We start from the raw sequence: 25,041 nt of genomic DNA on the forward strand, positions 1-25,041 counted from the left end.
TTTATACTAAAAGTATATGTATAATGTTTAAGACGTATTATTTATGTGAATTATGTGATTTTAGGGAAACGAAGGTCCATCAGGACCTCAAGGAAGTTCAGGATTACCCGGAGAAAAAGGCGATCAAGGTTTAATGGGTAAGGACAAATCAATGTACTCAAACAATTCAATTCACTATTAATTCATATTTATATATGAATTAAATGTTTGCTAAAAACGAGTAATTTAAACACATAGAGTTATTTTATTTTTTTATCGTAAATACGTACAATTACAGTTTTAAAACTATTTGTTTTAATACATTGAATGAGATTATTCTAAAATAGTCTCTAAGTTAAAATGTTATCAATACTTTAAATTGTAAAAGAAAGGTAAAAGACCTTTTTAAAAAAAAAAAGTTTTATTTTTTCATTTTATTATTATACTGGTAATACGATGAATGTCATTTTGTACTTGAATTCCGACAAACTAGTTTCCTTTATCGTGAAAAGTTATCGTTTTTTTTTTGGGGGGGGGGGGGGCATTCAAAATAAACTTAAAGTAAAAAATACGATCTTATTGTTTTAAACTTCCGCATTCAAACAACAGTAATAAATTATAAATCGATGAAGGTGATAAAAGTTATTATCGTTAAATTACCCTAAATAAAAGCTTTTGTTCTTGAGGTACTTATTCTATATAATTCAAAGAATTTTGTTAAAAATATTTATTTCCATAGATTTTGATATGAACAATATGATGTTGCAAAGTTAGTTTTTCTTCAGCTTAACCCAAGTTTAATGTTAGAATTATTCTGTTATAAAAATAAACAAAAATAAACATATATTTCAAAATGTGTATGACTTTGATCATGTTAGGGCAAGCCAGTAAAGTATTAGTATTTCTAATTTTAAAGTAATAGATAAATAAAAACTTATAGAAAAACAGTTTAAAATGGATCTTTATTTAGTATAAATGCTCATTTTTTATCAATTTATTGAAAATTCCTAGAAAACTAAAGAGGTATAATATTGTATTGGTGCATAAATGGAAACAATTTACTCAAATTTACGATATTAACTGTTTAAAGTTTATAAATAAAGATTCAATTTATTTAAGAAGTAAATGTTTATTAACCATTTTTTTTAAATATTTGACATTTTTATAAATAAAATGTAGAGCTGAAAAGTTAAGTGATATATACTGATGTAATACTGATAGTAGCCAGGGTTTTCACGTCTCTACATTAAATCATTTGATATATTTCCTGAAACTTTACAATTAACTTGACACTTTATCACTGACTTTTTGTTTAAGTAGCTTAACCTACATAGATAATCTTTAACACTTCCTAACCAATTATTTACTTGAGAAAGTAAACAGTGATCAAATCGAACATTTGGCCCGACAAGATGGCATAAACATTTCTAGGTTATCTATTTAGCTTAATTTTTACTTACCTATTTATAAAATTTCATGTTATGATATTATTTATGTTTAAAAATATTTAAATACTTTAATACACTTCAAAAAATAAACTTTAAGGGGATTAAAAAAAAAGATTAATATTATTTCTAAAATTTGTGATTGGATATAACTAAAATTATGTTTAAACTCTTAATATAAGAATAAATGACGATTCATCATAAAATTTCTAATAATAAGTAAATAATAAATAAATTTACTACGAAAAAAATTCTTAAAGTTAACGTTTTTAATTGTTGTATAATATAACTAGATACCTAATATTTTATTTATATTCGTACATACATTTTTATTATAATCAATTATTTGAATAATTCAAACAAAATCCTATCAAGTAGTTTTAATTTATAAGATATAACTGGTTATTTTTAAATATTAATATTTTACGTATCTATTCATTGCAAGCTTAAAAAAAATGAAATATTGTAAAAAAAAAAAAAATTCAATTAACGAACACATAATATAATGTTCTTTAAAATTGTAACTATTAAACCTACATTTTGGTATACCCAAGTTATTCTTTAGTAAAATAAAGACAACAGAGTGAATATGTCATTCTTTTAGGATATAAGAAGCATTTAATATAATATAAGGATAAGATAGTTCATTCACGGTACGGTAGCTAATACTTTATTTTTAATTTTAAATATTAGTAATAAATAATTTCAGAAAAATGCAGTGTATTGCTTACTATACTCATAATATTGTTATTTTTTTCAAAAGTAATATAATAAAAGGCGGATTATTTTTTACTGGCCCTGGAACACATAATAAAACACCAGACCAGTGAGAAGTTCCACAGTAGCATAGTAGCCCAGCATTCTTCACCCTCAGTGGTCCAAAATAGTAAATCATAGTTAACAACAATGGACTAAAGTACAATACCGATGTAGATATATCCACAAGATAGCATGTATCTTATTTTTATAATTTACGAAAGTTCAATGTTTTATTAGTAGTTAGTCCCCAACGATTATGAAATATTTACTTGATGTTTAAATTTTTTCACCACTTATGAATAACTCGTAAGTTTCACACACAGATAGTAATGGATTTTAGGATACGGTCTTCATGATTAAGACTAAGTTATTGTATTAAAAATACAGTGTATCAAACTAGCCAGACATTTTATTTCAATTCTATATTAGCATTGTTATATAAAAATATAATTCATGATTTTTTTTAATTTTTACTTCAGATATTATGACGAAGAAAATGAAATAACAATTTTATTTTAATACGTACACACATTTTAAATTTTGAAATGAATAATATACCCTATGAAATGTTATAATCGATTCAATTATTTTTATAATATAATATTTTATTTTATGTCCATACTTTTAAAACATAGTCTAGGTAAATACAGTTAAAGAAAATTTTTAATATTTATTATTTTATAAAATTGGTTATATAAACTATTATTAAAATATTAAAATACTTAATATAAATGTTTTAAATAATATACTAATTTATTTGTTAAATTTAGCTGTATTTATACGTATACAGATTAATATTAAATATGTTTCAATGTAAATATTTATCATGTATAGGTAAAATGCATAATTAGGAATGATAATTTTATACCCGAATGTCGAAATTATAAAATTTTTATCTTACCTATTAATTAAATTACCTATATTCAGTGTACGATGCTACCAGATTTTAGATTACTTAAAGAATAATTAAATATAAATTGGATTTTAAAACTATAGTTAATAATTATGTGTTCATAGCTGCATTCAAAAGTAATTGATTTTATTATAAATAAAGTGAGTTAAATAATAAAGTTTCATATACCTAGTAGATTTATTATTGGTCAACTTGCGTTTTTTTATCTTTTATACATATTATTCACTATAGACATAATTACCTAAATTTTACTGCATACTCGTTGCAAATTGGTTAACTTAACAATAATTAAAACAAAAAATAAAATGTTGAGTTGAATTAAAAATTCAATTTTTTTGATATACCTAATATATTATTTGTACATGAATTTTTCCAATAGTCATTGCTATTGAAAATATATTATTTTTTTTTTATGTTAAAATAATATTTTATTATTACTTCAATAGTTAAATAAAAAAAAGTACATACTATTGTGGATGTATTAATATTTATTTTCTTTAATACTGATAAATCCGAGAAAGCAACATATTTTATAATTAGACTAGACACCAAGTAGGCTTTGGTTTGACAAGTTTTTGGACTAATTCTCTGGGTGGTATAGAATTAGTTCGAAGCGCGTTGGTAATGGATAATTAATATTAATCATGAATCCCGTAGTAAGTTGTATAAATTGTTATCAGTTATTACCGTTTTTCATTTTGGTACATAACATTACATCAACAATTATATCACCTATATAAAATGTTAAAATTATTGATTAATCAAAATTATTATATTTTTAATTAAAACGAAATAAATTATAATTTGATACTAACTGATGTTAAATAAAATAGAAGTATTGAATGTGTATCTAGAACTTATATTTAACATTTTAAACACGTATAAAAAGATTAATATTTTAAATATAATTATTGTTGCTATTTTTCTTGTTACTTGTATATTAACTATTACGTATACGTAAACCATATCATAGTAAAGACAAAATTAAACGTTAAACAGAAATACCTAATTATGTTTTTTATTATAGTTTTAATGTGTGAGAGAAATAATTTCTAAATTATATTTCATTGGAAATGTTGATAGAAGTGTTATGTCGTATTTAATGTTTCATACTAGACGTGAGTAACAAAAGCTACCTAATGCAACACAATATATTCAAAATTTTAGATTAATTTTCTATAAATATTTAATAATAAATAATTTTAACTACTTTTAAGCATAATATTGTGCAAAGTTGTTAAATATTAGTATTAATAACTAATTGTAAATATTTACGTTGATTAGATATTAAAATATTTAAACAAATCTTTCGGTCATAGTTACTATTTAATAAACCAATACATTTTTATTAAAAACACTTAGTTTATATTATAAATTTAATTTAAATTTATCAAGTTTAGACAATATGAATACTTATTAAACATTAAATTATTAAGTAAATTAAGTGCAAAAAAAAATACGATTAGAATATATCAAATTGTATAACTTGTATTTCTTATAGTCAAAACAAAATATACGAGCAATTAGTTCAATGACAGAACAAGTACTATGTGACATTTTTTTATGCATTTAAGACTATAATTTTTAAAGTTAAATTAAATTGAAAAGTATAATATAAAATTGAATTTATTTGATAAATTTATTGAAATTCTTAGAGTGTTATTTCTTATGTTGAAATATTATTATAGTTAAGAAATAACATAATAACAATAATCAGTTATTTAAGATTTAAAATATAATTATTTTTAATAAAATCGTTTTTGATGCTATTTTGGTTTTAATTTGTAATAAAATACCTGCATTTTAATTACCATATGTTCAAGTTTAATGTAATACTCAATTCTATTTAATAAACACAATCAAAATTAAAATATTTACCGAAGTTCATATATTTTTATATTAACTAATATAATAAAAATTGTGTTTTTTATTCATCAAATTAAATAATCAACTAATTAATAACTCTAAAAAATACATTTTCATTTTATGTTTTAATTTTCCAGGCGGTACAGGTTTACCCGGACCTATTGGAATAACAGGTTCTCCGGGTGCACAAGGACCTCAGGGACCAATAGGCTCACCTGGTTTAGCGGTAAGAATATAAAACTATTATTTTTGATTTATTAAGTTGAAACATAATATTTTAAATTCAAAAATATCACATTAAATTAATTTTTGATAACGAATAGATTTATTAAGCAATTTTATGCAAGTACATCTTTTTACAATAGAAATATTTATAATTGATGCAATTATTTATGCATCTATTTAAAATGCATTCAATGTATTTTAATACTTATTTGACGGTAAAAAAATGCTTACAACAAATCAATAAGAAAAAAAAAAAAACATGTGCGGATAAGCAAGTTAGTTTTTCTTTTGTCAAATATTTCATTTTATTATAACACAAAGACTTCCCTTGATCGTGACATATAATTTAGTCTGCAGACATCTATATTATTTTATTCTTTCATGTTTAAATAATAGAAATAATATTAGAAGATTCTTTCAATATATTAATAATACAGTACTACGAATAGAAAACAGTGCGTATAGGAAGTAAAAATATTTTATAAAATATAATAAATTGTAATAGTAATTCAATATATAATAAATCTGTAAAAGTTTAAGTGGGTATTTTAATTTATTTTGAAATTTATCATATTAATAGTGTTTATAATTTGAATTATTAATTTATTTTGGTGTACATTTTGTTAATAAATGTATGTAAGCATTAATAATTCATATTAAAATTGTATATTTATTTAAATATTTTTCTTTAAATTTTAAATTAAAAAAATAAATTGATTCCTTAAATATTAATAACCAATTGATATATAATGAACTGTAGAAATATTATCAACTTTTTTAAAATTATTCAAACACTAGATAAATTAGAGACCATGTATACATTAATAACAATCATACAGCTAAAATATTATCATTTAATATTTAACAATTAATAGTTATTAACACAGACGTATGTTTAAATTTATTAGTTATCGTTATATATTTCTGAATTAAAGTTGATATAAATAATATTAATTGTATCATTATACATTTTTTATCATATATTTCTATATTATCCCTTCATGTACAACGTAAGTTATATTAAAATAACTTAAACCAATAAACTCCACAAAAAAAAAAAATAAATAAATAAATAAATAAATGAATAAAAAATTCAACCAGAATACATTTTTTACCTGAAACCACTCTCGATACCGAAGATTGAAAAAAACTTTTTTGCTCTAAATCACGGAAATAAGTTAAAATACATTTCATTTCTAATTCAGCACAAAGTTTAAAATTTATGTAATTTTATGTAGCATCTATACCTACTAGTAGATATGTTATAGTAATTAGTAATTACTATAAAATGCTTATGGATTACTTCAAAATGATATAAAAAAACAATAAAAAAAAAATGATTAATATGTAAAAACAATAATAAGCTATACACCATTTTAATAGCTTCTTAAAAATTATCAAGATTTTATTAATATTTATTTAATAACAGGGTGAAGTCGGTTTACCAGGAAGACCAGGAAAAGACGGAGAACCAGGAAAAATAGGCGAAATTGGTAAAAATGAATTTGTTTGAAATTAGAGATTTTTTTTTCAAATAAATAAAACAATTAGCTATTTACAATTTATACAACTAGAATCAAATTAATATTATAATTTATTCGTGTTTCTTATTATATAGTATTTATGTACATTTGTATATTTACGATTATCAATGTGCATTAATCAATTATTAAAGAAAATAAAATGATGATTTATTTACAATTTTTTTTAAAAATATTCGTGTAAAATAATATAAAGTGTATGTCTTTAATTCATTATATTGTCAACAGGGCCTCCAGGTGAAAAAGGAGAAAGAGGAAAACGAGGACCAAAAGGTAAAATAAAATAAATAATATTATTATTAGATAATTACTATTAATAATAGGTATATTAAAATACATGTTTAATAAATTTTATAATTTTATATAATATAAAATTTTTATTATAATATAACACAATCTATACACTTAAAGTTGTTAACGTTTGAATAAAAAGTTTTATTTTCTAGAAACCAATAAATTCACTGTAAACAATAAAAAGTTAAAATTTCAGTCTAATTAAGTATTTATTATAAAAAATTACAACATAAATTTAAATTCAAATTTGTACATATTCTGACTCTGTAGTGTTAATATTAAAACATTAATACTGCTCTTCAGATACGCTAAAATTAATAATGTAATTTATGAATTCCTGTAAAATAAAACAAATTATTGTTTTCAAAGTACAACTGAAATTAAATTTAGGGATGAAACTACTAAAACTGAAAATGTTTAGAAATAAATTAAAAACCTCATAATTAATGTTTTTTTTAGTAGTCATTATATTATATACTTTTGAAGTTTCTCATTGTGTAAGTAGAAAATAAAGTTATTGGAAAAATATGGTGTTTCATAAACGATGATTTCTCGATGTAGTTTAATAGTTACACTAAAAATACGACGTTAATAAATTAATGTTTTTGGATTTACTATCATGTGAAAAAAATATTATTTGATTGGACGCAACACTTTTGATTTCTATTCATTTTTTACACAATTCGCATAAATCAAAAAAGTTTTTACAGCGTAATTTATTACACATATTATTTATCTGATGTATATTTGATAACATCCAAGCATAACATTGTGTACATTTATATTCTGAGTCCTAGACATACTAACCTACTCTATACTATTTGTATAAAACACACACGGTTCTGTCAAACAACGATAATATATATAATGTACGTAAAAAAATAATAATATAGATCAGTAATAATTTTGAAAATGACTAAAATATTATTGTGACATTATTAATTAGACAGTGTCAATATTAAACATAATTTTATTCATTACCCTCATAGAATTTAACTGAATGGGAAATATTATAGTGTGATTCTGTTTATGTGTATATTATACAAGAAGAATTTTTTTAATTAATTTTATTAATCTATATCTCTACTATATCAATACTTTTTAAAAAGTCATACATAAAATATTTTTCACATACTTTATGATAATATATGCATTATCTAATAAAAAGTACAGTAATATAATTCACGTACCATATATTGTGAATTTAAGTAACAGGTATAACACAGAACTCAAAACCATTTTAATCTATTTAAAATAAAAAAATATAGTTTTTTTTTTTTTTAAAGAGATTTAATTTCTACTAAATTATTTATGTTCATTTGTATTTTTATATTTATTTTTTTTAAGGCGTTGACATATTAATGTCAACGTCGATAAAAATTAATAATTTTATATATTGGTTTAATATATCGTTAAACCGATATTAAGATATCTTTTAGTAAATAAATCTATCTAATATCAATATGTAGATATTTTATTCTTAACTAATACAAAAGCATCGTTTTGAATTTAAAAAACATATTTAAAACTAAGCCCGAGGTTACAATTATGGTGATCATTAATATGTATTGTATTTATTTTTTTATAATTTATTAGAATTAAAATATAAAGTATTTAACACACTTTTTAATTCATTCTATTGGTTACATTGAAATACATAATTCGTAATTTATTATTCAATAAATCACAATAAAAGTTAGTTCACTTAACAAACTACTCTTAGATATTTAAACAAATATTTATTATATACATCAATTATTTGCAGATTTATGTTGATAATATGTTAAAAAATATACAAGTTATGTAATTTCGCCAATTCTTCCTCAAAAGTATTAAAACTATTTTTCGAATATTTAACATAATATTATTACAAAAATTATCATATTAAAAAATAATTTTTCATTTTTATTTAACCAAGTTGAATCATTGATTTGTCAAATTACAATTTCAAAAATAAAATGTAACTCAATGTAGCGTAGTTCCGCATGAACAAAAATGTCGTCATTTAAACTTGTACTTCCTCATAATATTGGTACTAAAACTATCATTATGTTTAAATGGATTTTTTTTTTTTTTTTTGTTTAACTTATATATTTATTTATTATATATACTCAACCTTCAAAAAATGTATTACACATCACCTTGGGGCAACAATTGCTATGGTTATTACTGTAGTAACATAAAAATAAAATGTTATATTTACGTGACTATTATTGTAGGTCATCCTGGAGAAATAGGTCCAATGGGTATCAAAGGTCATGAAGGCGAAAAAGGTGACAAGTGTGAACCAGGAGATCGAGGACCTGAAGGACAAAAAGGAGAAATGGTAATATAAGTTTATAAGTTACTATATTATAATTTCATTCTATTAAGTGTTTGAATTTTATTAATAAGAGTATTTCTCAGAGATAAAAAAATCAATATCGTATTAGAATTTTAATTAAGTATTATTTTTGAAATTTTATCTCGTAGTTTTGTAATTATTGTTTTGAATAACCAACTAAGATATAAAACTAGTAAATTCTTGAATATTTGAAGGCTTTTAATGAATATATTATTCGTTTTACTTTGTTAATATTATTATTATTGTATATTAATACGTCTAATAGCTAACCACGAAGTTTATACTCTGATTTAATTTTTTTATTAATTTATCGGTCATGTACTCATTAATATTTTTATAATTTTCTTCAAATGATTTCAGTTTAGCTTACGTTAAATATTATATTTAAAGATATCGGTTATTATTTTTAAGTATTAAATTAAAACCATTTTATCAAATACTTTTTTGATTTCAACATTTATATTAATTTTAAATTCATGAAAATAAAGAATAATATATCATAATATCATATCGATTTGAACTGAAATAAAAAAAATCTTATTCAGAAATATTGAAAAATTCAATAAACGACTTGAACTAACGTTTATTAAATAAAATTGTGAAAAATAAAAAATTTTTGATTATAATCATATTAAATATAATATTATTATGTGTCATGAATCATTGCATATTATTTTTTTAACAGTTTATAAAAAATATAATAGCATACGTAATATTTAAATAAAAAAGGTAATCAAAGTATAATGGTTGTTGGAAAAAAAAAACCTATACAAGTATGTGTATAAATAAACAATTATTATAGCTTGATATATTATCCAACTTAGTGTTAAGAATAATATTTCAATCTTATAGTTATCTTTGTAAGCCATTTTCTTTATTAAAAAAAGTTTTGTAAGATAATTTTTCAAACGCTTTCAATAATTCGTTTGATTTCATAAAATTCTAATTACTTTGGAAATCTTAATAAAAAACCATCTTTTTATTGATTCTTGTAAATATATCATTTATTTTTTCTCAATACTCGATAGCGATCAACACAATAAAAATATTATAATTTATAAGTTTATCAATTTGAGTTTTATGATTCTTTAAACTTTCAAGGATTTATATCTTACAGTTTAAGAATTTGAATTTTAAAGAGGAACTTAAAACTTAAACTATTATCTGATTAATATCTGCTGTTATTTTTTGATATTTGTTTCCGGGAGAAATTCTCAAAAATAACTTATTTAATAAAAAAAAAATAACTACCTCGTTGACAAAAAATGTTTTTTAAGCGATAATTTGATTAACTATAAACACAAAAACTTCAATAAAAGTTTAAAATTTAACATATTAATACCTAAATGTTTTAAATGACTTAATTATATAAGTATATGTTTTTACTATAACTATTTATAAAAATTTTAAGTAAATTTAAAAAGTATATATTATTAGTAATCGAAAACACACACACACAAAAAAAAAAAAAGAACATTCTAATACTTCAATTAAAATATTTTATTTCATATATATTTTATAATAATATACTTCAGTTTTTCTTACTCAATTAAGATCTTATATTTAAATCTTGATAAGAAAAATAAATTTTTAAAGTAACATCATGTATTTATATATATATACATTTAACGATATAGACTATTTATTTTATTATTTTTGATAGTAATATAACAAGATTATAATTCTATCATGTACTTACAAATAAAATTTTCAATATTATTATTATTCACAAGAATTATAAGATCTGTTCTGTGTAAACGATATTACAACCAAACAAAAGAAAATTGTTTTTTCTTTGTGGTGAAAAAAACAAGTATTTAGAATACGGGGTTTGTGATAAATGAGAGTCATTTGTCAAACGAAAGTGAGGATTAACAAAAAAATATATTCGTTAAGATAAATGTGTTTATGTAGTTTTTTATTATCTAAAACATAGGAGTATTGGATACTTGATTAAGAAAAAGAAAAATACTTAACATAGGCTGGTGAGTATTTCGAAGGATAACAAAGTATTTAATAGATTGGTTAATTGACACATCCCATTTTTATTAAATTATTAATATTTGTTGCTAATGGTAAATCTCTGATTTTTTTTTTTTTTTGGCTTGTTAATTTTATAAAAACCAAAAATGAATGTGTATTTTATTATAAATTATACAATTTAAAAAAATATTATTTCTCAGGGTCCGATTGGATTAACAGGAACTAAAGGCAATGATGGACCGGTTGGACTTCCAGGTGTTGAAGGTTTCCCAGGTCCCAAAGGAATTGAAGGAGTAGCTGGAAATAAGGTTTGTTGGAAAAATATATTTTGTTCATTCTCTACTTACAAAAATAAAAGCAAAATTAGTTTTAATACATATCGAGTATGTAACATTGTAATTCGTATTAAAATCTAAAATAACTTCTCCACTATTTAATGAAATATAATTACTGCAGTTTTCAGAAGTTTTTTTCTTTGTACGGTGTAAAATATATGATTTTTATATCTGTGCAGGGTGAACAAGGACCTCCAGGACCACCAGGTCCTCCGGGACCACCGGGTGAATTACCATTGTTACCACCTGAATTGGCAGGATTTCAGCAAAACGCTTTGGCTCGATGGAAGCGAGAATTCAATGATATCAATACAGAAGACAGTACAAAATCAAAAATGAGTAATTCGGGACCAAGTGAAAATAATGATGGCCCTAAATACATAGATATTGTTAGTTCAATTTATGGTATGAGACAAGACTTGGAGCGAATAAGAAAGCCTGTTGGAACTCGCGATAACCCCGTTATGACATGTAAAGATTTATTTTACGGGCATCCGCAGTTTAAAGATGGTAATTATAATTATATTTATATAGTAAACGTAAATTATTTTACAGTATCTTATTATTCAAACTTACTCAGTACCAAAATCGTTTATTATCAAGCAATTACGATTATTAATAGTACATACGCTTTTAGACTTTAGCAAAACAGACAGTAATAGTTATAATAACATACACAATTAGAAGCTATTAATTATTGTTATTAATACACTTCAGTCCGTTGACATAATACCTCTATAAAAAGTCATAGTAATGATAAAAACGGTTATTAATTCCTACGCAAAATATATTAAACAATAATAGCGGGGTTTTATTAATTTGTGTTAAATAAAGTTTAATTGTATACATAGTTCTTATTAAAAAACCAAAAATTACTATAAGATTTCAGAAATATTTGTCCGATTAATTATAGAACATTTCATTTATTTGAAAACTTTATTTCAAAACTATTTGAGTTCTTTATATATTAAATGTTGTATTTTATCACATTTATCAAATTGCTTAAAGTTAATAAACTCAGTACATGACTTATACACATTATGAACAGTTGTTGTTTTTTCGATTAAATATTTTAATGTGAAATAACTATAACTCATAATCTAGGAACTTAAGTAATTTATCGATAATATGCATATTAAAATGCACAATTTCCTTCATTGTTTTAATATTTAAAGTTATACATTTTTTTTGCAATATTTTGAGTAAATATTTAAAACTATATTGAAGGCAGTATTCAACTGAAAATTATTTAGTTTTATAATAAAATGACTAAGATAATTTGTATAGTATGTCAATTATAATGAAATTTATAAATTTAAAATTTATTATTATCCAACTAGTTTAGTGGTTCTTAAACTTTAATATGTGGAATATAGATAAAGTTCTATTTTATTCACTGGTCGTTTTGAAATAAATTAATTGAAATTTTGAGTTTAATTGTTTTTAGACATTAGTGATACGTTGTTAATACGATAAAAAAAAGTTTTAGAGCCCTAATATAGTTCGTTAAAAGTATTTTCAAGACACATAATTTAAGATGAAGAAATTGTTGAATTCCTCAAAACAAGTTGCGTAAATAATGACTCACTCTTAAAAATAAAATTGATTTGAGCCATTCTCTATTTTAACATAAATAAGGGGTGAAAAAGAATAATAATAATACGTGAAAATATTGTCGTACTATCAGGAAATATATTTTTTCGAATAATTTAAATTCAAAATTTTATTTCAATGAACCGTTATATGGATATATCTAATAATACTAGTATTAATTTATTCCATTACTGTTAGCAAATGATAAATATATCTTGTCGAATTCAATCAAAAGTAATAATAATAATAATAATAATATAATTCTGGAACGAGCTGAATGTATAATGATTGATTTCGAACGCTATATTACGTACAAACGCTACCTGACCAACCAACAGATCGTTTTATATTATTGATAATCATTAATGATGTCGAATGAGAATAGTGTATAATAATATATGCATTCGAATATTACTACCAATTGTATCACAGATATTGCTATCTAATGTCTCTATAACATTATAATGTAATATCGGTCCAATAATTGTGTTATTACGTTTTAGGATGGTATTGGATTGACCCGAACTTGGGTATGCCATACGATGCCGTGTACGTGTACTGTAACATGAGTAGTGGCGGAGAAACGTGCGTATTTCCAGACATACACTCAAGTCAAATGCCGAACATCCCATGGCGTAAGGAAGGTGACAAAACGGACTGGTATTCAAATCTCAGGGGCGGTTTCAAAGTAAGTTATTATTGAAATACGATAATATAGTAAACTGTGTGCGTTTGTGTAATTTGTGTGTAAATGCTGTAAACAGATATTAAAAAATATAATAAATAATAAAATTGAAAAAAAAACGTTCTCCGACTAACTGGAAACATTAATTGAATTACATTTTAATCGCCATGATTTCTGAAGCTGCGATTTTTCGGGTAAACTTTTTTTCTCCCGCGTTTGCTCAACCCCATTCGCCATGCATCATGGTCAAATGATGCGTCATAAAAAATCGTTTTATGTATATCCCAGTGACAGCATTACCGGAAATCCATCAGAACACATTTGAAGACAGGATCTCATGTAACAGTAATATTTGAACTTTTAATGTAAACTACTCCTCGGCCATTATATTATGATAACGACTGTTTGATTTTGAGTGCGATAATAATATGTGCTTTAGACTGATGAGATAATTTTTCAATAATTCATAAATAATATTATTAATTTATTTCCATTACGTGTAACTTGAAAATTGATATTTTATAATCATTAAAGAATTTATCATTTATGTTTATGATTTAATTTCATGATATTAATTTATTGGATTTTCTAGAAGAGATGTTTGATAATTAACGATAAAATGTTATTACATTTTAGGTATAGATGCAAAAAATATAATGTCTTATAATTTTATAGTTTAATTAACAATTATTTATAATTATTCTATACGTTAAAATTTTAAAATAATAAGCATTTTGAGTATAAAAATAGTATGGAAAATATACAATTAGAAATTAAATGAAATATTTAAAAATGTAGTTTTTACCTTTAATGTAAGTACCCATAAAATAAAATATTTCCAATTTTTTTATGGAATTGAAAAATGTTTAAATGATAAAAACTATGCTAAAAATAACCACTCAAGAATGTTGACAATTTATGTTCGTTAAATAAATATTAATGAATGTTAACAGTTTTTTATTCTTTATACCAAAAATATTCTTTTAAGCTAAACCTTTTTAATTATTCCTTAAATAATCTCTTTAATGATAAGCACGAAGCAAGACGCGTTGTATAAATCTTAGAGTCTTCTTTCCAAAATTTATCACCATTTGACATATCTTATACGATGTATCTTATAATGAGATTAACGCAACTTCATATCAGCCTTTTCAGTATCATTTTGAGTCTTCAATTTTAATACTGTAATATATTGAACACATTAATTACTCTAAACACATAACATATATGTACTATGTATCATTTGTTAGATTTATAGGTGTAATATAATTGTATAAAATGACACATCATTTTTTATCGATTTAATTTTAATTATCCTTTTACAAATCTCGCTCTAAAAACATTTACAAGTAATGATTTATTTTTTATTGACGACTCAAGGAAAATAAAAATAATTTTTAATATTAAAGAAAATAATTAAGATTAATATTGAGATTTTGTAAATTATGATCAAATATTAAAGTATTAAATATATAATTAAAATAATACACATTAAAATGAATAAATTCTTGTAAATTTTGTAAAGTATTTTAAACATCACCTTAATAGTTAGTGAATGTAAACAAGTTAGAATGATTTGGGGGCCACATTCCAAGATCGTTTTTTAAGTGATGTGGAAATGTAGAATGCATTAGTTTTGCTTCAAATAAAATTTAAAAAGCAAACTATAATGACTGTTTTATACGTTCGGATAATTTTTCAAAATAAACATTGAAGAATTAATCATATCTTAAGTGTAATTATTTATACTCTAATAATATCTAATTACAACAAGTATACTTTTTTTTTTATTAAATTATAATATTGTGAGTATGCAATATGTATATATTTTTATTTTATAAGTTTAATTATCAAATATTATAAATTTAATGTTATAATTTTAATCATAATAACCCAATAAACCAATATTCAGAATATTGTATTTAATTAAACAAGTTGAATAATTATTTATAATTATTAATTCCGTTTAACTGTTTACTGAAATGTACTTCAAACACTATTCAATTTTACATCGATGTATAAAAATGAAGCAGGATTTTTATTTACTTAGAGTTTTATCCATTATAAGCACATTGCTCTATTAAATCACTATCCTTAGATTAAATAGAAAACATTTAGCTGAATCTCAAATATTTGAGTCAACCAAGTTTTTTTTTGATTACTAATATAAATTTAGAAAGCCCATCCTATAGACTTCACAATCAAATATTTTAAAATATCTAATGAAAATGTGAAACAATATTAATAATCATAAAATTTCTAAAAACTTTCCTTCAACTTGAAAGTTGTAAATCTATAGGTTTATATATTGTAGGAGATTATTGTTCAAGAATATCGGCTTTGTAAGTTCCTTATTGTAGTTAAAACTAATTTAAAGTAAAATTTTCAACATATATTCCGTACATCAATGCCAGTAGCAATTAATAATACTTCGACAAACTAGCCTTTTTATTAGATTAAACTATTGTTATTTTTTTATCACGTCTTAACGATAGATCCATAAAATTACAACAATAATATTTAAAGATTCAATCAATAATTTTCTTAGTCACTAATTTTTTACATTACTAATAAAATATTTAGGAAAAAATATATATAAAATTATAAATAGTACATAATGAATATCCAATACAATTAAAAAAATCATACGATATTAAAAAAAAAAAAAAGCTTTGATACGAAAACATTTCACAAACATTTTTATAGAAAAAATAAATTTAACATAAATAAAAATTAATGTATTTATTATTTAAAACTATTTTAATATCTATCTATATTTTCTAAACTATTTTTGATTATTTTCATTGAATGACATGAAATTACTATATGATTCAGTACATTAATGTTTATAGTATGTAATTATTTAACACATTAGAGGGTTTTAATTGAATTACAAACATACATTATAGGTACTTATATGAAAATTATAATTGATTATAGACATAAATTTAATTTCGTAACATGAATCCTACCACTAAAATATTCACATAATTCACTTCATTTTTAAATGATTTGAAGTATTTTCATTAAATAGTTTTAAAATACTTAAATTTCTAAAATTTGTACAATAAAGTCAGTATTATATTGCATATTGTAGTATGATTTATTAATGTTTAGTTAATAATGATTGCTTAGGATTTGTAATTTAGTTGAATAATTTGTTGAAGGTTCGTTTATCATTATGCGTTTAATTTTTTTTTAAATCATTTCTTTAAGAAGATGTACAAATATAATATGTCAACAAATTACTTATGGTATATAATTAAAATATATATTTTTACATATCAATCTAGAATTTTCAATAAATTAAAATACTTTTTGAAATTAACTTTTAAAATCTACCAATAATTACTCAGGAAATTCATTAAAATAAGGAGGGCATACGTATTTATTTAAAATTATCGTTATTTACATGTAGTTATATTTAATTTATAAATTTTGAGCTGAAAAATTTGTCAGTATCGTAACGATCAATATAGTCGATAGGTTTAAAAAGATAATGTAATAAATTGATTTGTATAAATATAAATGTATATAAAAAAAATCAAGATTAAGTGTTTAATATTATAAACATCAAAATATTTACTACAAAGTATGACCCTATCTCAAAGCTAGAACTGATACTTAGTCGATTTAATGATGGTATTCCAATAAATCTTATTGTTAAAAAAAAAAAAAAAATGTTGTATTATAGCTAAAAACATATATTTTTTTAAATATAACATAGTATCTTAGTATTTTATTTATTACAAATAATATTTACTATATTATTAAATAATATGGTTCATATTTAATGTTGACTGCTTTAAAGTTTGTATAAAATAATAAAACATATTGTCTTACAATAATTAAATAGGTAACATACTTGAACAGCAGCTAAAGCGTAAATTATTGCAAATTAATATTGTTAATAGATAACTTACGAAACGGTGGGACCGGTGCAAATGAACTTCCTACGACTGCTCAGCCAAAATGGATACCAAAACTTCACGTACACATGCATCAACAGTGCTGCGTGGTTTAACGTGAAGTCTAACTCGTATGATATGGCCGTCAAGTTTATGGGAGAAAATTCGGTGCAGTTTTCGTCTGAGCAAGGATCGCCCAAAGTAGACGTGTTAGTCGACGGCTGCAAAGTACGTAAAAATGTTTTTGTTTTTTATTATCAAAATAAATTATTAGATATTGTTAAGCAGTACCTTTTAGAATTTTGATACGATATTGTATCAAAAATAAAGTTCTATCATGAAATGAGGAACATTTTACAACTGAGTGGCTTAATGCAGTATTAAAAGGTTACCAGAAATCAATATGTTAACTATAAGATTCTTAGTGAGGTGAATTAGTTTGGAATAAACGTTTTATATTATTTAGTTATTAACTTCAATCCAAAGTTTCGTATTACTATAGATTTTAAATTAAGATTTTATACAAGTTTCAGACATAATACAATATAATATCATCTAAGATCTGGAAAAATCAGGAAAAATTAATACGCCATTTTTAATTTTTAATTAAATAACGTATGTATAAAATTTATTAACTGTGGTTATTTGAATTTTTAATTTCCGGCAACATTTAAATTTTATAACCATAAATTCTTAATAAGCTTAATGTTATAAAATTATTTTTTTTCAATTTTTGGTTGTTTTAAAAAAACTTCTTACAAAAATATTATTCAAATTAAAAGAAGTGTAGGTAATATACTTATAATGTTAATCAAACAAAAATTAAATAATTTCGAAAAGAAAACTTATTTTACAAAGTTTAATGTTTAAACTTCTAAATCATGATACGGCTCATGACTATATTAGTGTTATTATTATTTATTACGAACTTCTATGCAATTATTAATGTATTTAAATTTATTTAAATTTAGTAGGTATATAATATAAGGTGATATGACTTTAAAAATAAATATTCATTTTTTTCAAATAATCCTTAATTTATCATTACTTAAAATAATTATTAATCAATCATTTTAAATATCTTTTATCTTAAATACATTTTTTAATTTATGTGATTACTTATAGCAATTATAGTAAAGCCATGTCTATTTAATATATATGCATATCGTAGAAATCAAATCCCTTTCATAAACGTGCTTTAAATAAGATAAAAATTATTTATTATTGTAACATTTTTGCTTTTAATAGTATATTAATAATAAAAAAAAATAGTTTGTACTGAGATGAGTAAAGCGAGACGAATTCTCACACCAGGTTTCGTGTCTAATACTTTTTCATAAACAAAACTGTTAAATTGCTATTTTTATTCTCGTCGTTCTTATTTTTTACCATAATACCTTCATTTTATTTATTTCTTTTTCGCAAGTTTGCTTACATATTAAATACGTTTTATTTTTCTGAAATGTTTTATTTCCTTCTTTGTTTAATTTAACCATTTTCTATTTTATTCACAATCAAAGAGCCTTTACCAAAGCCAACTCCGTACTATTATTATTTTGCCCTTGGCATTATTCGTTACATATAATATAGTATGAAACGAATACACGAACATACGGCAAGTGAAACTTATCAAATGTAAGAGATCAGACCACCAAATCGTTTTACAATCGACAAAACAAAGGAGTATTTAAATTATTCTAAAATAAATTATCGCGAGGAATACATACAGACAATATTTTTTAATATTTATATGAAACATGCTACATGTCATATACGTTACACAAAAATACCGTCTACTATCCACAACACATTATACAAATAATTTATGTTGATGTTTTATTCGTGGATATGTGTGTGTGATGTATTAATAATATTATATTCAATAACAATTGTAAAAATAGAGTTCATAAAATCGATGTAGGTAAGGTACACATACTATCTTATAACACGCGTAAAAGTAATTTTCTAGAAATTCCGGCTATGATATAAATGTACTTATGTATTTGTCGTAGCTGTTTGTTGAGCTGTGAAAATAACTGAGAATTTATCATTCACATAAATATTAATATCCTGCATATTCTATATTATTTCTTAAAAAGTTTTAACTTAGGTATGAAGTCACCGAACCATTTTTATATCACAATGAACGAACCCTAGGTATTTTGTTATTGAAAAAAAAAAAAAAAAAAAAAAAAAAGGTATTTTGTTATTTCATTAATCAGTGCCTATACGGCTTTACTTAACACTCTACATTGAAAACTTTTCTTCAGAAATCATAAATATAAATAAAGATTATAAACATGCAGTAAAATGCACTTATAACGATTTCTAAATTACCTAAAGAATTAGATCGTTTTATTCTAACTTAGTTATATCCGATGATAAAAAACTTGGTTTTTTAAAAATATTGATTTATTAAGCAAATATTTTGTAATGCAAATGTATTATTAAACAAACCAGATTAAATATTTATAAATAAAAAAAAAGTACGTATTATGTATATAATATTATACTAAACTAATTATGTTTACAGTTATTTTTAATAAATAGTATTAATTGTATAAAATATTTTTAATAAATAAATACAAAGTAAAATAATCAAATAATATAGTTATGTTAAAAATGATATAATATTTATATTTAAATTACTAAAATTCGTTATTATTTTATGATAGAATCTGCTAACTGCAAAAGTGTTATATAAAATAATATTTTACTCATAATTTTATCAACTTATAATTTGTATTAGCTATAGGCAATGTCGGATTTAACATTTATTTAACCCGAAGTAAAATATGAAATTGGCGTCCTATCATATCAATAATCTTTTTTTTTCTCGCCATAATTAAAAATTTGCGCCCCTTTATGAATAGCACCCGTGGAACGTGCCCCGGATTGCTCCCCCCCTTAGATCCGGAGCTGACTATAGGGTATATCACACCATATACTTTTTAACATAGATGGCCAACTTGCGGTTCACTAGCCACACGTGATTCTCGTCATTGTTAGATGCGGCTCACATATTATTTATGAAATCAAAAATTTTAATTTTTTGGTATTAGATTATAAGAAAAATTATACAATTATGTAAAATGTGTCTATAAACATTTTGTATCTTAGTATTATTGTATTTGTCTATGTGGCCCGCGAATCTATTCATATTAGTCACCCCTGCTCTATAACTCAATAACTCTATTACGGTTTACGTTACGTCTTATTTTTCATTACCAGTGAAGAGCGTATAGAAACTCCAGAGTTAAATTTTATCCTGAAGTTATAAAAATGATAAGTGACGTATATAATTTTAATTTAATACCTACTTTTAGATTTTGACGACTGTATTGGTTTTAAAATAATATATTTTATTTAGATCCGCACACTTTTCATACTTGAAAAAACACTTCAATCTTCAGTTATTGAGATAGTTTCTGGCAGCAATTTATTTTTAGTTTATACTTTACTTTAAGGGATTAAAAATAATTCTAAACACATTTTTCTCTGAAACAATTAGAAAAAAAATAATAAAATTAGTGAAACACGTGCATTTTTACGTCAAAGGTTTTTGACATAATCGATTTTATTTTTTTTATTATAATTCAAAAAGTTAATAACTTAAGTTAAGTCTTGAATTTTTCACCAAATAATATTAAAATTTTATAGGAATGATATAAATTTCTAAATATTTTAGGTTTTCATGTTCTATTTTACATTTTTCATATTTATATATCTATGATACAAATATTACAATTTTTGTTTGCTTGTATAAAATCTTAAATAATAATTAGTACAAAATTCTTTAAATTAATATCATAGCCACCTAAAAATAAAAAATAAAATAAAAAATGATAATATTTTATACTATTATATAATACACAATTCACTTTTATAGACGTTTTAATTTCAAATTTTGAAAAAGTTGAAAATTAATACGTAAAATAATGTTTTTGTCTTTCTGGTTCAAGTTTTTTTAGTAGCAATTGAATAAAATATTATTCACAAGGGTTTAAAACTTTTTTTCTCATAAAAATATAATTTATTTAACTCATTGTAATTTTATGAATATTTAGCCTAATTTTATGGTATTTATACCATAAACTCATATATCTAACACGTTTATATTGACAGAATTTATAATTCCAATATTATTATATAATAATTAATAGTTTTTTTTTTATTATTGATCTTATTTAAACCCGGCAACTAAAGCCATAAGCTGTGCATAAGAACAGATGGTCTTTTGTGTAAGGTCTGATTAGAAGGGTTGGAACACTTGTGTGTATGTGTGTCCGTCATGGATTCGTCACTAAGAACTCCGGTGGTCATCCATCCGAGAGCTAGCAACGTCGGCCGATGCTTGACCTCGGAATACATTAGTAACTGAGGCCAACCACCGCGCTACACCAGACTACAATAATTAATAGTAAAATAATTTAATAATGCTTTTAGTAATAAAAAATAATAGATCGTTTCTGCTTATAATTGTTTTTAATGATAAATCATTGAATTAAAATTTAACACATCCATTACAGAGATCAACTCAATAATGATGTAAACTGAAACTATATGCCTTTGTATTGTACCTACCTATTTACAATGAAATAACATTTTAAAGAGCAATATTAGGTAGTATAATCAACTTCCCTTTTCTATAGAATCATATATTTTTATACATTATTCAACTATTGTAAATTGTAATAACAACATTTATTAATACTGTGTGTGAAAAAAACGAACAATTTTATTATGCAACGAAATATTGTATTTTATAATGTTTATTTTTATTTCTAGACGAGAAAATCAAAAAGTGAAACCGTTTTCGAAATTCGTACCAATAAGTTGGACAGTCTACCGCTGACAGATTTCTATCCTGTTGATTATGGGTTGCCACACCAAGCATTCGGGTTTGAAGTAGGACCCGTGTGCTTCAAATAACACGTTCTTTCGTCGTCGTTTTATGTGTTTAAAATTATAATTATTATTATTATATTTTTTATTATTATTTTATATTTAATTATTTTTATTACTTTTATTATACTTTAGTGTGATTGTAACTCAAACTTTACAATCCTTATCGTATATTTTTTATATACTTTTTTCAGAGTAGTTATTATACAAGCCCATAATTTACGATTTCCGCCTTAGCACATTAATAAATTAACTCACCGCCTGATGCATATCATAATAGAACTTTTACTATGGTCAAAATTTGAAAGTAAAAATCTTTGTAAACTTAAAATTTGCCAATTGCTACTTGAAATACGTTTTGTTGATACTTTTTTACGTTTTATTTAAACTCTGAAGTGTGTACGAAATGTTAGAATTAACGATATTGATAATGTCTAGTACATTTACTATAGTATTATGCTTGGTAATAATAAAATTATTTTTTTGTTTTTGTTTTTTATTACTAACGATTTTAATTTGAAATCGTATTGTAAACTCTAAATACTTAACGGATGTTTGTCATTAAATTGCCTATTATATACTATTATTCTAATATATTTTATACATGAAATAGTTTTGAATATATTTCAAATCTTTTTGTGTTAATTATAGGTATCTTAAATTCTAGACAGTTTTACATTTTTATTTCTTTTTATACACGATGCAATTTTTTTTTTTTTAGAAAGGAGTGAAATAGATTGAAAACTAAATAAAAGCATCTTTAAAATTTATTAAGATATAAATCCATATTGGATTAACTAAAAATTATTGAAAATATATGCTCACAATATTTTTTTATTAGAAAATTTAGGTTAGATTAAAAAGCTTTAACATGTAATACAAGATCTCAATTCCACAAAAATTGTTTTTAAAGCTATTAAATTAATATGTTAATAATTATTAATAATAGAAATGGAAATATTTGATAAAATATACTTGGTGACACAGGCTAATTGTAGACTACCTCTACTTAAACTTAATAGTTTATTGTAAGTAATAATGTATCATAAAATTAAAGTGTAACAAATCTGTAAGTCATTACAGTAGCTTGCTTAAATTGAATGCGATGAAAATCTAATTAGATATAAAAGTTTCTATTTTTTTTTTTTTTTTTTTTTTTTTTATATAATCTATAATTTATAAATGATGAACCTCTAAAAATCTGAATTAATAATTCAATAATAATTTCTTTACTTTCAGCTACTTTTGTATAATTTTCAAAACAAACAATTTGAATCATAATATTATAATATTTACTTCAAATTTAAATACATAACAATATTTGATTTATGATACTGATTAAACTAACATATAACTAAAGGTACAACTTCTATTTAACTCAAATTTTACTAGTTTCAAACTAATAGATTCGAAGTTTATGTCAAAAAGTTATTCACGTTGATATGTTATATATGGTATACCTACGGATATTACAAAATATGTTTCTAATGTTTAGAATATGCCAAGAGTACTGCTTACTTGTGTTGACGACACGACTTATGAGTTGTCAAAACTATCTACAATTAGAAATTAAACAATAAATTTTAACTATAGGTACATAACTCATGTTTAAGTTCAAAACACTTAAATAATACCGTTGTTGAGGTAGAAATTGAAAGTGTATTTCTTACAGGTATATATAAATTATCTTAATAATGTAAAAATAAACTAAAAATATGACATACGATTTAAACATTTAATTACAGGCTTAATAACTTAGTTTTAATTTTTAGTTTTTTTTTGTTACATTGAATTTTCACAGCATTTTGAATTTTGTTATCATTCATTTTTCAACCTTACCAGTGAATAAACTAATTATTTTTTTAAATGTAATTATCAAATTTACTGATAGAAATTTTAATAACTATTACTAAACGAGTAAAAATACTTAAAAACGATATTTAATCATTAGTAAAAATAAGGTAAATATAATAAATGTATATTACAATTTCGGTACATATTATGAATATTTTTTTGATATTTTTAACATTTTTCCTTGTATTATAATAACTAAATGCATGGTTGTTTTAATTTACAGAAAAGCTATAAGCTTAAATAAGATATGTAAATGTAATAATGGATAAAATCTTTAATTCATTACCTACTAAGAAATTAATTGCTTAAAATATTACAAAAAATAAAAATAAATAAATAAAAACTTAGAAGTTAAAAACAAAAATGATTATTTTAGGATTACGAGTATATTAGAATTTAAAGTCTTATATTT

At 22.5% G+C, this 25,041-nt stretch overlaps 1 protein-coding gene across 1 annotated transcript in view; it reads left to right on the forward strand.

Moving 5' to 3' along the window:
* LOC112593127 (collagen alpha-1(V) chain-like) overlaps positions 1–23,263 on the forward strand; it is a 75,832-nt gene extending 52,569 nt beyond the window's left edge. Inside the window, exons 46-55 of the mRNA XM_025337430.1 lie at positions 65–137; positions 5,100–5,188; positions 6,617–6,680; positions 6,957–7,001; positions 9,242–9,348; positions 11,550–11,657; positions 11,864–12,194; positions 13,781–13,965; positions 17,877–18,098; positions 22,659–23,263. Coding sequence (XP_025193215.1) covers positions 65–137; positions 5,100–5,188; positions 6,617–6,680; positions 6,957–7,001; positions 9,242–9,348; positions 11,550–11,657; positions 11,864–12,194; positions 13,781–13,965; positions 17,877–18,098; positions 22,659–22,802 — 1,368 coding nt within the window. The 3' untranslated portion in view covers positions 22,803–23,263. The remainder of the gene's footprint in view (positions 1–64; positions 138–5,099; positions 5,189–6,616; positions 6,681–6,956; positions 7,002–9,241; positions 9,349–11,549; positions 11,658–11,863; positions 12,195–13,780; positions 13,966–17,876; positions 18,099–22,658) is intronic.
* The last annotated feature ends 1,778 nt before the right edge of the window (positions 23,264–25,041 follow it).

This window comes from Melanaphis sacchari, unplaced genomic scaffold (assembly GCF_002803265.2).
Source record: "Melanaphis sacchari strain LSU unplaced genomic scaffold, SCAv2.0 Contig1_pilon_pilon, whole genome shotgun sequence".
NCBI classification, from domain to species: Eukaryota; Metazoa; Arthropoda; class Insecta; order Hemiptera; family Aphididae; genus Melanaphis; species Melanaphis sacchari.